This window comes from Danio rerio, chromosome 8 (assembly GCF_049306965.1).
Source record: "Danio rerio strain Tuebingen ecotype United States chromosome 8, GRCz12tu, whole genome shotgun sequence".
NCBI classification, from domain to species: Eukaryota; Metazoa; Chordata; class Actinopteri; order Cypriniformes; family Danionidae; genus Danio; species Danio rerio.
In genome coordinates this window covers 25,879,512-25,895,144 of record NC_133183.1, presented here as the reverse complement: position 1 = coordinate 25,895,144, position 15,633 = coordinate 25,879,512, and the positions used below count along the sequence as shown (strand labels likewise).

The following is a 15,633-nucleotide window of genomic DNA, read 5'->3' as shown; positions in this document are numbered from 1 at the left end:
TAAAAGACAATATTAGAGTAAATACCTCAGAATAAATGCAGATACAGATATCAGATAGATATCTAAAGGGTTAATGCTGCCGACTGATCAACAGTAAAAATAAAACATTTTATCTTTTTCCGACAGGGAAAACCATCAACAGTCAAGAATGCATGTTATGGCTTTGCAATCAAAAAATGTTATTATAATGGTCATAAACAGTTTGCCACATACAGTACATAACGAAAGGCTAGTCAACTTGAAAAAAAAAAATCTTTATTTATGTTCTGAAGATAAACAAAAATCTCATGAGCTTGAAATGACATGAAGCAGGGTTTCTGCAGGTATGACAAAGTTGAACTTAAGACTTTTAAAGACTTTTTTTAAGACCGTTATGAATGAAATTTTAGACCCATAAAAGGTTAAATGCTAAAGATTTTTTCAAATGGCCCAGATAGGAAAGATCTTTATTAATTTAATACATTTAATAATACAATAATACATTAATATTTAAAAAAAAGTTGAAATATTTTACATATCTTTTAGAAAAAACATGCAAGCTCTACATGTATCCAAGTTTTATTGAGATGGATTGATTGTATGGGTTTGGCCAGATTGGGTAGCAATATAGTAACAAAGAAAAATTAGGATTTAAGACCTCCAACACAATATTTCAGTAAATGTATAACTTTTTTATGCCTAAAATTTTGATTTTGAGATCTTATGCATTTTAAGACTTTTTAAGATCTCACAGAAACCTTGTGAAGGTGAGTAAATAATAACAGAATTTTCATAGACACTTTCCAAGATATTTCAAAACATTGGTCTTTCTATTAAACACTGGGTTAATCTCCACATGACGCATTTCCTCAAAGCCATTTTTTTGCATGCACCTGATCAAAAACCATCCTCTCATAACATCCTGTAAAATCTTTTGATCTAGCATGTGAAATATATATAGATCAAGCAGATGGAGCAATATATTACTATCACAGAGGGGGAAAGCTTTTTGAGCATTTCAAATGAGCCTGAGTGAGGCTGTGAGCGCGTGCAATAGATCTCTCAAATGAGCAGTCCTTTGTGTGTGTTTGAGCCTGTAGTCAATGCAACATGCCCATTTACAACCCGGAAAAGCTGTAATTTACTCTGCGCTGCTATTTCAGCTGTTTAATGAGCACTATCACCGGTGACAGAATAAACTTTACTAGACAGAAGAACGAAACAGGAACATTTCACAGAAAAGACATGATAAAGAGATGGGAGGGATGGTAAAGTTTTTTTCAGGATCACTGACCTCCACCAGTAAATCTACATTGGCTGTGGATGAGATGAAAGGGGGAATGTGGTTAAATAAAATTGCTATGGACTGGAAATTATAACATGTTCTACTATCTTTGTTGGCTGCATTTAAAAACAATTCTCGCTTTAATCTTTTAATGAATCCCACGAAGACATTTTCTGTACTGATTGAGAATGAACTGACTCAATCCATCAAAGTGAATCCTAAATTAATGTCTGCTACATTTGAAATGAAGTCAAAACTTTATTATTTCATGAAAAGTAAATAAGTGTCATTACTGGTGGGATGTTGATATAAAAAAAATCTACAGAAATGTGCGTTTGCTGTTTTTATTGATATTGACTTAAATCATTAAATCAATATAAAATCAAAGAAATTATTAAAATAAAACATTTAACATTAAAATGATACTGTAATATTGTGTAATATTGCTCTGATAAGTAAATTTGTAATATTTTTAATGCAAATGTATTAGTCTTTATTTTCTTTCATGTTTATTTATTTATTTAAAAGTTGTTGTTTTTTCAAACAACTAAAAATTATTTACATTTTATGGCTATGGTTAACGATAATAAGCCATGTTGAATGTGTTTAGAAAATTTCAGCAAAAGAGAAGCCTCCATTTAGTGCTTTTCAATGATACCATCTCAGGGCCTTTGGTATCCACCAACAAAAAATACTTGCATCACAGTAAATTTAAAATGCATAGGCAGACTATTAATGCCTGATGCATGATCCTCTCCTGTTTATTGGGGCCAGACAATCAATGCAGAAAGTAATATTGCATGTTACAAAGGTGTCTAAAGAGCTTCTATGGACACATTGAGAGTTCATACGGAACATTATCAGCACCTAACAGTCCGTTTTTGAAATGGACTATTGAAATGGAATTTATGTGAGGAGGCCATAATTTTAAAAAACCCAGACTGTATTTACTCAATCTATGGTACTAGTTATTGCATCATTGAAAACGTTGGCAATTTCATCATCTTTTTGTCTGATAAGAACTGATATTAAGGTGTCCCTATAATGCTTTTTCAGATATTACCTTTCATGCAATATTCCTGCAAGCAAATTTTCAAAGTTTAGAAGTATTGTTTCCTAAAAGAAAGAATTTGTTACAAAGAAATCCATCTTTACTTCTTACACAAACCTTACATAAGTTCAGCTTTTGGTTAGTGTTGGTAAAATTGAGTAGACAGTTTATTTGCACTGTGGTTAAATGGTTTAACTGATGATATCAGATAAAATTTTGCTTCAGGTTTGATTGAATGCTTTAAAACAGGGGTGTCCAAACTCAGTTCTGGAGGGCCGGTGTCCTGCACAGTTTAGTTTCAACTTCCTTTAACTCACCTGCCTGGAAGTTTCTGGTATACATAGGAAAGCTTGATTAGCTGGTTCAGGTGTGTTTAATTGGGGCTGGAAATAAAATATGCAGGACATCCAAGACCAAGTTTGGACACTCCTGCTTTAAAAGTACATGGCAGGTGCAAAAATGTAAGAAAAACTGAACCTGTTCATTTGATATGTGCAACCGCTCAATTTTTGCTAGTTACAGTTTTAACTAGGCAGCAAATTACTATAAAAAACTATGAAAAAGCCCTCCTGTGAAATTTGACTTCTTTTGAAATATTTATCAAGTGATGTTTATTAGAGCATATTTTCTGAAGAAATTTTTATTTCTTTTAGTCTATAAAAAAATCATTAAACTGATTAATATTATTCAACCCCTTTAGATTTTTTTTATCTTGATTGGCTTTCAAACAAATTAATGATTAACCTAAGTTGCCTAGCTAACCTACTTAACCTAGTTAAACCTTTGGAATTGCACTTTCAGCTAAAGACTTGCAAAATAACTAGTAAAATATTAAGTACTACTCTAATAACTATAAATGTTTTATGTTGAAAAAAAAATCTCTCGGTTAACAGCACTTGGGAAATTTAAAAAAAAAAAAAAAACAGAAAAAAATTTTTCGAAAAAAAAAAAAAAAAAAACAAGCAAGGAGAATAAAACAAAGGAATCGCCATTTTTAATTACACAGATGAAACATTACATCTTTATACTATATACATAAAATAACTAGCCATGATCGACCCGAGCTCAGACAAACCTTGTCGTCGCCTTGATGAACAGCCATAAAGCTAGGAAGAACAAAATCTGCCCTGTTTTTCTTTTGCGAGGCCTCTTAAAGCGCAAGCAGTTTCACGTTCTTGTGCACTTGCCGCACGTCTATATTTGAAATAACAAACTTCTTGAGCTCATGATAATAACGGGCGCGTGATTATTGAACTACTTCTAACACTCGATCTATTCAGAAATGGACAAACGCGAGGCTCGACAAAACTAACGAAAATTAAAGATATAAATGAGAGGTTTGCACTGACTTCGGGCTACATGTTGCGTGTTGTTTTTGAACCCAAATAAGGACTAAAGGTATGCTGTGTGTAGTTTTTCTGTAATTGGTAACATAACGACCCGTACAGATTTACTTTGACATTTCCTCGAGCGAGATTGGCGTCAACTAAAACTTTCTGTCGTACACCACACCCACCAAAAAAGTACCACTGGTACCCTTTTGGCAGTGGAAACGCAAGCCTGATAAAGGTTACCCGTACCGTACCGTTCTGTACCACTTAGTGGAAACGGGCCATAAAGTAGCATAGCAGGAACTATATCCTGAACTTTATCCTGTTTATTAGATCAAAAGCTTTTATCGCACCCAGCAGGCATTGCAGTAGTGATCTTCGCTATTGAACTGTCTGTAATTTTTCAACTGCTGCTCCTTCAGTCCATATTCTAGTCTTTACATAGTTAAGGTCAGTGTAAAAGATGGTCAATAATACATGGTAGAAGTATGAAATAATGATGTAAACCTGTGACTACAAATACCACGACTTGTGTTGCTCCATTATTTATGCTTTAAATATTTTGCAAGTAAAAAAGGAAATAAAAAAAATAGCTTTGGTGTTAAAATGACTTTTTAAGTTGTTTTCCTTTTGTCTGTGGAGATAACTTAAATTTTAGCCCGCTGTTCATTTCTCAGGAATAATGTATTTAGCTGCCAGGCGATGAATGGTCTGATCTCAAGAGTAAAACAGTCAGCTTTCTTATCAAAGTGAATCATTTCAGTAAAGGTTTTCGCTGCTGAATAGTTGCAAGCATTTCGAAGAGAAAAGGGGGTTGAAAAAAAAACAATTATATCAGAGTAAAAACTATTCTGTGGAGGATGAAGTACCTTAAAACTGCTGACTTACCCGACAGTTTCCAAGTTCCTCTGCAGTGAGAATAATGGTACCGCAGTTCTTCCCAGGGATGCCACTGAAACAATAACACACACACAGGGCAGAGTATAAGTAAGGAATACTGTAAAATGAAAAAATAATCATCCTAATAATGACCTAATTGCTATATTATTGAAGTTCGGGACTGCAGGTGATATCAGAGAGATCATAATATCAAGTGGTAAAATCCTGCGTGATTTGCAGCTGTTTATTTCCAGCAATCACACAAGATTTTCATTTAGATGTCAAGAGTGCACAATTAAATAAAGGAGTTTATTGCTGACCCTGCAAAGAAAATACATCTGTTTATTTCCTTTTCTGCCTTTAGGACTACTAAAGACTACAGATGAACAAATAAAAAAGTGCTGAGGTATTAAAACAACATTCAGTAGATTTGAAAAACTTTCTGTTTATTGCTCCAGCAGGTGAAATTGTTGTAGACCAAGCATAGGTTGCAGAAGGATAATATTTCTATTAGAATGAATTACAACCTCATTAGATAAACAAGATAAATTAAATAAATAAATAAACAAATAAAATAAAATAAAAAATAAAATAAAATAATTTTCCTGGTGTTGGGTTGTGGCTGGAAAGGCATCCAAAGCCATAATTAAAATGCAGCAAATCCTAAATACTGTAAATTACATTAAAAACTATAAAATAAATGTTAATATGAAATTATAATATATTTAAATGTATTTTATTCCTCTGATGGCAAGGCTTGAATTGCTGAGTACTGAACATTTGCTGCTTATAATCAATCACAGATATGACGGTTAATATGTTGAGGAGATTGTAATATATACTACAAGAAAAAAAAATTAAAGGTTTTCTTAGAGCTTTTGTCTTGTTTAGTTCAAATATCAAACAATTTTTAAATCAAGAAGCATTTTCTAGACAAGCAAAAAATACCAAAAATTGTCTTTCCTTAAAACAAGCAAATAACCTGCCAATGGGGTAAGCGAAATATTCTAGTCTTCACTTTGACAAGATTATTTACCCTACCCCATTGGCAGATGTTTTAGGACTTGTGGAGATGCACATCGATGGATTTGCTCTTCAGGGTTGGACTTTTAGCAGTAAAAATTAAACCACTATGACCTGAACTAAACTGAACTCTGAAAACTGGACTGACACAGTTTCAATTTACTAGAACTTCTATGTTAAGCTGCTTTGAAACAATCCACATTGTAAAAGCACTATAGAAATAAACACGAATTTAATCTTTTTTTTGTTTGTTTTTGCTTGTTTTAAGAAAAAACTCTGACATATAAAAATTTTTGACAGTTTTTTTTAAAAGACAACATTTATGTTTGTCTATGAAATGCTTCTTGATATAATTTTTGTAGATTTTTGTAGTATAAACAAAATATAATTAAACAAACTACACTCAAAAAAATGAACTATGGCTTTAGTTGGTCCAAAGAATGTAACTATGTTTAAATTAAACAATTCGCTTATGTTTGTGTATTAAAAATAAAAGTGTTGTGTTGGAAAAAATTAGAAAAAGTAAGTTTTTACATTTAAACAGCTCGCTTAATTAACATGAATGAAAGGGAGTTGTGTTGCTTCTGTAGTACTGCATTTTGGTCAATAGGTGGAGTAATATCTGCACATGCGCAGTTTCAAAACAACACAGGAAGTAAGAAGATTCAAACCACAACGATCACTCTCAGCTCGGCGCCATATTATGGGAATCAAAAGATGAAGATTACAGTACAAATTGAGAACGTGCACAAAGCTTTCCCCAATGTGGACACACAGGTGAGATTTTTTTTACTTTATGTATTTATACTGAGGCTGTGACAACATTTGAATCATAAATGTACTCTCTTGTAATACTATGTTGTGTTTGTGTATAGTATTGCTATGAAATTGCCATGTTCCCTGTGTCTTTTCCACATTATAGACAGATAAATGTATAGTTTGTTTTGCATTCCTGTGAAATTTTATACTTGGTATATATTAACTCCCCCAAAATAAAGTTGCAAACGTTGGTAGTAAATAGTCATGTTAGAATAGTCTAAGCTTTTCACTCATCATAGCACACGTGCTGCTGATAATGTGACAATAAAAGTGATTTGATTTTTTATTTGATTTGATGGTCTTTATTTTAAATGAGTGTCAAGCAGTTTGTCGAGTTTGAATGCCAGTTTTGATAACGTACATAATATTAACTAAAATGTGGTGTTGGCACATTGTTATTTATTATCTAATTGTATTATTCAAGCCTGTTAACTTAAAAAAAAAATCAGCAAAAATGCATTTGTGACACTTAAATAGGATGACATCTAGCATGATGACATATTTAATGTAAGTTTATTTGTTTGGTCATCTAACACGTTTAAATTTTTAAGTTTAGTAGTTTGCTATTTATATTATTATATTTTATTATTTTAAATCTTTGCTCACTCACATCTATTTTCTCCCAAACAGGTTTACAGCTCAACCTCTAAAGTCCCATATCTGGCTGAGGAGACTGTGGATCATCCAGGTACTATGCCTTTAGATGCCTACACACACATTAAAATGATGTACAGTAAAAATACTAGTAATTTTAACTACTAATTATTTAGTAAATTACTAATTGTCATTTCATGTCATTTAGAACATCACCAGTGGACAAAAAGGTGTGAATGCATCCTCAAAGCCCCTAAGTGAGGGAGTACATGGTAAGCTATTTTATTTAATTTTTTTAAACATTTTGTATTTTCCTCTTAAACCAATTCCTCCTTTCACCTTTGATCTGTTGGTAAATGTTTTATTTTTTTACCTGACTTTTTTAGGATGCTGGGCATGATGAAGCGCAAACCTTGATGTGCAACACCAACTTATGAATCTACAGTAGTTACATTAACATTTAGCAGACTCTTTTGTCTAAAGTGACTTACAATTGTGGAGACATTCAGCAAATCAACAAGAAGAGGCAATACACCCAAGTTGTGCTAATTATACAAAAAAATTTTAAGAATTAAGAATGCTTCTACATGTGGTTTGTCAAGCCCACACACCTGTGTGAAGCAGACTTCATGCACAATGTTTTGTTTTTTGTTTTTTAGATATAGGGAGTGGTTGTAAGAAAGTGTCTGGTGCAAATGTGCATAAATGGTGCAAGTGTCAGAGAGATGAATGTGTGTAGCTATTGCATGTTCTGTGATGGTTGGTCTTATTTATGGTGTAGTGCTGATCGTGTTACTTTGCTTTAAAATGTTAGTCTTTCTTTGAACAACTGAAGTGTTATCTGCTATTTCAGTGTAAAGAAGGTACAGTATAGTTTAAAAAAGAAGACTTAATTTTTCTAAGTATATTTTTGATAAATCATTTGAAGGCAGAATATTATTTTTGAATGTTTTATGTAATATGTGAAAAGTATTATTTTGAAAAGTGTATTTTATGATGTTTTTGTAAGCATATTTTTAAAATCATTTATTGTTTTCAATTTGCTTCATACTTGTATTACTATTATTTTAATAGTATTAATATTTTAACTTATTGTAATAAGTGAAGATACAGATAAAGACAGTATTTGGATTTTGATAATCATTTTATTGCTGGAAAATATGTAAAACTGTAAAAAATGCTATTGAATAAACTCAATGAAACGGAAATTGTTTTTTTATTTGGTTAAACATAACTATCAATTTTAGAATAATTGAACTTAAATAACTACATTGATTAAAGCTAAATTATAAATGTTACGTTGATTGAACTAAACAACATTACCTTTATGTAACTAACTTAAGTTCACTAAAATTAATATTCTTTCTTAAAGGTAACTTAACTCGGTTACGTGGAACCAGTGGACAAAAAAAAGTTAATTAACGCCAACATATCATTTTTTTGAGTGTAAAATAAGAATTTATATTTTAAAAATAATAATATAATTAAAAATCTTTCTGCCCACAAAGTGGTGCATATACATCATAAAATTATAGGTTAAACGGTATTTTAGAACAGTAAAAACCTTTTTAATAAATGTTTTCTTTAAAAAAATTTAAAAAAAGAACTGCTAAAAAATAAGCTAAAGTTAAGACCATTAAAAAGCAGGCCAGTTCAACTCGATTTACTAAAAAGATGCAAAATAAGCTCTTGGCCTCAGGACAAGTGAGAAAACTATTTACTCTCAGCCTTTATGCAGACACTTCTGTTATAAAAAAAAAACGACACTTGAATAATTTAAAATAGACAGTGAATTTCAGGCAACTTCCTCCGTTAACCTTCTAAAAGAGAAGGATCACCAAAGTTGCTGTGAAGCGCCTCAGTCTCACCTCCGTGCTGTAGGCTGGAAAGGTCAGTGTTTGCTGTTGCTCGTATTTTCCCTCGGGTATTAGAGAGGCCTTGATAGATGAAACCCATTGTGTTCTTTACTAAACTTTGTGTGTCTTTTATTTAGTAACTGAACAAATTGTCCTTGAATCATTGACCGAGTTGCAAGATGTACATCAAAAGAAATTCTTTGATATAGTTTTAGAACCAGAAACAAGTAAACAAGGTTAAATGAATGAGTTCAGCTCATTTTCTACACTCGTACAATGATTAAAGAGGACATAATATGCCCTTTTTCATGAAATAAAATACATGTATATTAGCCTTATGGTGTGTCTGTGAAGTTTTAGCTCAAAATCACAGGTTGTTACATAACGTTTAATATAGCTTGTCAAATGTGTTCCATTTCCATCTGAGAAAAACATTTTAACACATCCCTTTAACACATTTTAAAGGGATAGATCACCCTAAAATGAACATTTACTCACAATTTACTCACTCAATTTTCTTTCACTAAAGAAAACACTAAAGAAGATATTTCAAAGAAAGCTGAAAGCCGTTAACCATTAACTTCCATAGTAGGAAAAACAAATACTATGAAAGTCAATGGTAACAGGATTTTTGGCATTTTTCAATCTCTTTTGTGTTTGGCAGAAGGATAAAACTTATAAAGATTTGAAACAAGTAAAGGGTGGAGTAAAGTGTCAATGAAAATATTTTTGCATTTTGCCTGTTCGTATACACGACAGCAGAGTTTTTTGGACTGATGATGCATACATTTGAAAATTTTGAAAAACACCACTGCTGTCGAGTTCATGTAAATACACGGAGCGTGTTGTGGGAGGTGTAGAAGGCAAGTGCAAACAAACAACAATGGTGGGTTATGTGTAGTGTTATTGTTTATCAAGTGTTTGATATTTCTGCCTCAGCAAAGTGTGAATTATTCTTATTACACACATGGCAAATTCTACATACACATCAGCACCGAGCCGCTGACCGCACGTTGCTATCACTTCCTTATAGTTATTTTTACTAACAAGGTGACAGCACCCAATACTGGCCTCACATTTGAAATACAGCGTTTTTGCCCATTTTTGAATATGTAAACATGGATCATTTTGAAAACATTGTCATGTACTGTAAACGTGACATTTTTAAAAAACATTTAACTTTTAGGCTACATTGTTAATAATAGTAATAATGCGTTTTATTTAAAGGCTCCTTTCTGGCAACTCAAGGACACCATACAATCAACAAGAGCAATAAAACAACAATAACATTGTTGTCATGTAAACGTAGCCTTAAGGCTGATTTATACTTCTGCATTTTGTGATTGGCATGACCACAGCGCAAGCCTTGCGCATAGTCACGCATTTATACTTCTGCGTGCTGTTTGTGTTGCTCTGAAATAACACTTCTAAAAAACTAGCTGGTTTTTGTTCCCCTGTGTCGAATTTCTTCATGTGTGTTTTGTTTTTTCTGAATCTTAACTTAACATACAAGTAGCTAAAACTTGCTCATTCAGAGGCAGGAACATGCGGATATGCAACAACTTAGATCATAAAGTAAACACAAAAGATAAGTTTCCATCTAGAGCTCCTTCACAGGACTCTTGTAAACATTTGCTCCATTGGGCTCGCAGCTCTGGACTGCTCACACTCATCACAGCTGACCAATCACAGAGCTTGTGCTACACGTCATTGCTAAGCGTAGTTAAATTTTTTGAGAGGTGCACATCAGCATCAACATCAGCCAAGGCAAGGGCTGTGCAACCGCGCGATGACTGCGCCGGACCATATGCGTGCGCTTGACGCAGAAGTATAAAGCAGGTCGCACACCAGAAGCGCCGCTCGGCGGCGCGCCGCACAGCGCCACGCAGCGCCATACATTTTAGAATTCTAAACAAGGGTTTCTATCAGGATACACACACCGGCGCCGCAAGTCGGCGGCTGTCGGCGGCGCCCGTCCACGGCTCAGGACGCAGTTCATTTTTCAGCCGCGCCACAAAGCGCCATCTGATTAGTTTCATGTTAAATATCATTCGAATGTGCGCGTCTGGTGTGCGATACTTTAAACAGTCATGTGCGCGCCGTGTCACGGCGCCGAGCGCCGCTTCTGGTGTGCGACCTGCTTAAGTTAACCTTTAGTGTGTGTCCCTTTAAATGCAAATGAGTTGCTCTTTCCGAAAGATAGTGAAGATTTTATTCTAACACACCAGATCATATCTGTCAACATTGAGATGTGAAAATAAGAGATACAACCCCCTCAACATGTATGTGGTTATTTGATTAAGTTGATTTACTGACTACATGTTACAGCTCTGTTCAGATGTTCTGTCCTTTGCTAATAAACATTACAGTATTAATACAATTGTTTTATCCTTACAGAAAATGCGAAAAGTCCCTCACCTGACAATATAGTGTAAAATAAATGACGCTGAGTGTTTTCAGGAAAAAATAATGCCGCAGTTCTGGTCTCATGGTGTTATAACCTGTACACTGTTATCACTTATAAAAACAAAATTTGTTTTTAAAGTGCTGATTAAGGAGCGGTTAAATAAACTAAAAATAAAATAAGATACCTTGTTACTTCACTAGGTGATGGAAATCTGAACAGCTTGATTGCACCACGTTTGCAGAGAAAAACTCGCCAAAACAAAGTTACTGGATTTTCCATTTTCACATTTCCAGTGTATAGATACACAAGAGACCATATTGTAGCACACAAAGCAAGCAAAAAGTCAGACTTCATGATATGTTTAAAAAGAAAGTTAACAACCGACAACAATGTTGCACTGTAGTTGCATATTCATGAATAAATTGACAACTGTAACCATCTTTTGTGTAGCTATTCTTTATAAACAACTTATTTCATAGCTTGCTTTGCTTAGACTACAGTTGAGAAAAAAAGAGATGAAACTGCTGGAAATGTGTCATTGTGTCCTAGTACACAGTACCCCCAGTGGTGCGGTCATTTGTTTATTCGAGCGCTGTGTGATGGCTGTGCTCTGCAGAAGAGCAGAATCAATGGAGCTCACGCCTCTCTCTGCTGCATTCCCAATTGATTAGCATCTGATCAAACATCTGAACCCTTTGGTGCCTTCAGCCAACATTGAACGCAACGCGCTGTTTCACTCTTATTTCTGCGAACTCTCCGGAGTTTAATTTTTCTTTCATCTAGCTAAAATTTAAAAAGCTATAAAAAGTCATTGAATTGCATACAGTGTTGCTGCTGGAGAACTTTCATGACCTGGAACCAAGCCATATAATCTAAGCTGGTTAAGGTCTAAATTGACAGAAAATCAAAACGGGAACATTTCTCAGCCATCAAGCTTTATGTGAAATCTAAGAATACATACGATGTCAGTTCAGATTGACTTTTCTCATGTGAAGAGAGTGTGAGGAAAATTAAATATATGAACTGAAATTCAGGAGCAGCACAGTGGCTGATTGGTTGCTCAAGGCAAGAAGGTTGCTGGTTTGAGTCCCGACTGGGTCAGTTGGCATCTCTGTGCGCAGTTTGCATGTTCTCCCTGTGTTAGCGTGGGTTTCCTCTGGGTGCTCCAGTTTCCCCCACAGTCCAAATATATGCACTATAGGTGAATTGAATAAGCTAAAATAAGCTTAATGTGTGTGAATGCGAAAGTGTATGGGTGTTTCTCAGTGCTGGGTGGCAGCTGAAAGGGTATCCACTGCATAAAACATATGCAGGTTAAGTTGGCGGTTCATTCCACTGTAGAGACCCATGATAAATACAGGGACTAAGCCGAAGGAAAATGAATGAATGAACTGAATTTTAAAAGACACTATTGTTTAAAGGGCATTAGTGTTTATGACTTAAAATAAACATTTTCTGTTTTAAGACATTTGAAAATGCATTGCATCTTGGGATGTCAAAGCCAATTTTTTAGGCTCATTACTCTACTCATTAGTCTTCAGGGTCGCATGATCCTTGAGAAACCATTTTAAAATGTAACCCTGCATGACAAAAGCAGTCATAACATGCATATATATTTGTAGAAATTTGTAAAATAAAAATGTGTTGTATTGTCTTTTATGCCAAACATCATTACAATATTACTTAAAGACCATGTACCATAAAGATATTTTGCAAATTTATCACTGTGAACATCAAAACTCCATTTTTTAATTGAGTAGTGCTAAACAATTATTTTGGCTAATTTTCTCAGTATTTACCCTCTAAAAATGTTGAGTTATTTATTAAACACAATAGTTGAGTTGGTGCTTTGTTAGGTTATTTTTAACCTTCATTGGGTTATTTGTTAATAACTAAAGCAGTTGGGTTAACTATTTGGTGCTTTGTTTGGTTATTTTTAACCTTTATAAAGTTATTTATTTTATAACTCAACAAGTTGGGGTAAAAATGTAAAATGTCATCAGTCAACTAATTTAACTGACACAGAACAATACAGAGTATTATTATGTGTAAATAATGTTGTTTTTGCGTTATAAAATTTATTTAAGCTCTAACGCAATTGTGCTGTTATTTTTGTTTTTATCAATTTACCTATCCATGTTGTGTTTTTTATATCCGCTTCACCAGCACTCTTAATAATTGATAATGCAAATGTGCTCTTCATAGTCGATCTATATTAAACAGACAAAAAAAGCTTAAATGTCTAGAACTTAAAATGTAATCAAGCATTTTTCATATTTTTGAAAACTGCATGTTATTTATTTACACAGCCATAATTACAAAATTAATAGTAGTACTACAGTGTAAAAAAATGATTTTGGATTTTATTTTGTTGAAACAACAAAGTTGGTGATTTATCTTAACCTGGAAACCTGAACCAGCATCCTTTAAGTTGTGCCTCTAACTCCCAATCCAGTCAGTTTGCTGACTGCTGGTTAAGCACCGGAAGTCAGACACATGAATATTTTTCACCAGATTTTTAAATTGTTTAGTCATCACATTTAGTAAGTAATGCTTCTTTAATTGTCTCTTATAACTTGTAAAATGACAAACTGTATTTGAACTGATTGTCAATGTATTGCTCCCAGTATAAATGTGTAGCAGTGTGGGGCATTTGGTGTTGATAAATTAAGTGGAGCTGCAAGTTTCACTACAACTAATCAACGAATTGTCATAAGACACGAAAAACTGAAGCACTGTCATAACGCAAGTAATGATTTGTAGGCAAATAATATTTGGCGCCCCTGTTGCATTTAAGTCTTTTAGCGTTAGTGTTTTAGATTTTGTTAGGTAAAGATAGAAATGTAAAGTTTTGGTCCCACTTTATATTAAGTGTCCTTAACTACTATGTACTTACATCAGAAAAATAAATACAATGTACTTACTGTGTTTATAATGTATTTGTGAACACTTGGGGTGCTTTTGAGTTGGGATAGAGGGTGGGTTATGGACAGGTTTGGGGGTATGAGTAGGTTTAAGGGAGGGTTAAGGTGTAAGGGATGGTCAACAGTGTATTTACAAATGTAACTACAAAAGTTAATTACAGATGTAATTACATACATGCATTTAATCAAGCATAAGTACAAAGTAGATACATGTATTTACATAATAAGTACATTGTAACAAACTATTAAATCCTATGTAAGTACATATTAGTTAAGGCCACTTAATATATAATATAAATAATATAAAGTGGGACCAAAGTTTTTTTTATTGTTTGTTATTTTTTTATACAGCACACAGATTCTGAAGAAGAGCTGAGCAGAGGAATGACTCCTGGAAATCAGAAACTCTTGATGAACATTAGAGCAGATATATGCAGTCTTTACACTTACTTAAAAATAAAGATGTTGAGATCCGATTTTATAATGACTTTTATAATGCAATTTTTTTCCAAGAGCCTGTGTTAGTTGTGTATTTTAGAGTCACGGTTATTTTTTTCTCCTACTGATATTACTTTCACTTTACCATTACTTTAAAAAATTACTTTATAAGAAAACTAATCTTTGCAAGTCTAGTTAACTCGAAATGATTAGTTGGGTCAATTATTTAACTCTCAACTAAACATTTTAAGTTAAGAAAACTCAGATAATTAAGTAAATTCAACTTAACTGAGTCAATGCAACAAGATGACTTAACTAAGTTAAGTTGAGTGAACAAATCATTTTTTACAGTAGTAATAGTAGCAATAGTAATATGAGAATGGAAGAAAATAACATGTAATCAAAAATAACCCAATGCATTGGGTTAAATTTTATAACTTAATGCATTAGGCTAAAATAACCCATAGTTGGGAAGGTGCTATAATAACCTATAGTTGGGTTATATGTTGGGGTATTTTTAACCCAAATATTTTAACTGAGTAGATTTTTTTTCAAACCCTTGTGATCTCAGATTTTCAAGAGCTGTATCTTGTTCAAATTTAGTCCTATTCTAAAAAACTATGATGTATAAATCTCAATGTGGCACTGGCATTGCCAACTACTGACCTGGATTTTTTACCTGTATACAAAACTTTTCGAAATCGGAACAGAAAAACTTTTCCATTTTGATCAAGTAAACATACCCCTTACTACCAAACACAAACCGCTGCCCGTGATTTGACCACAGACAGATTTTGTTAGCCTTCACTGTGTTCCACCTGCCAAAGGAAAGCCTGATCATGTTGACATAAGCAATACGGCTGATTTAGAGCGCAAACTAGCATGAGCTAGGAGATCAAGGCATCTTTTAGCACATAGCCGAGAGCCAGTGGAGATTCAGAGGATCAATGATACTGTCCCAAATCCGCCATTCAAAGCCAAATGACTTATAAGTCAACATCACACAGCCTGACCTGTTCGCTATGATCAAACAGTCCTTTAACCGAG

At 33.6% G+C, this 15,633-nt stretch overlaps 1 protein-coding gene and 1 long non-coding RNA gene across 11 annotated transcripts in view; one reads left to right on the top strand and one right to left on the bottom strand.

Annotated features, from left to right (window-relative positions):
• Positions 1 to 15,633, bottom strand: part of cpne5a (copine Va) — a 198,269-nt gene that overhangs the window by 84,128 nt on the left and 98,508 nt on the right. For all 10 annotated transcript variants that reach the window (XM_073909735.1, XM_073909732.1, XM_073909734.1 and 7 more), the window contains one exon: positions 4,535 to 4,598. In XM_073909735.1, the coding sequence (XP_073765836.1) occupies positions 4,535 to 4,598 (64 nt within the window). The remainder of the gene's footprint in view (positions 1 to 4,534; positions 4,599 to 15,633) is intronic.
• On the top strand, positions 6,197 to 8,169 carry LOC137496349 (uncharacterized). The gene is made up of 4 exons (XR_011016594.2): positions 6,197 to 6,325; positions 6,998 to 7,055; positions 7,170 to 7,233; positions 7,348 to 8,169. It is a non-coding gene; the product is annotated as an uncharacterized lncRNA (long non-coding RNA).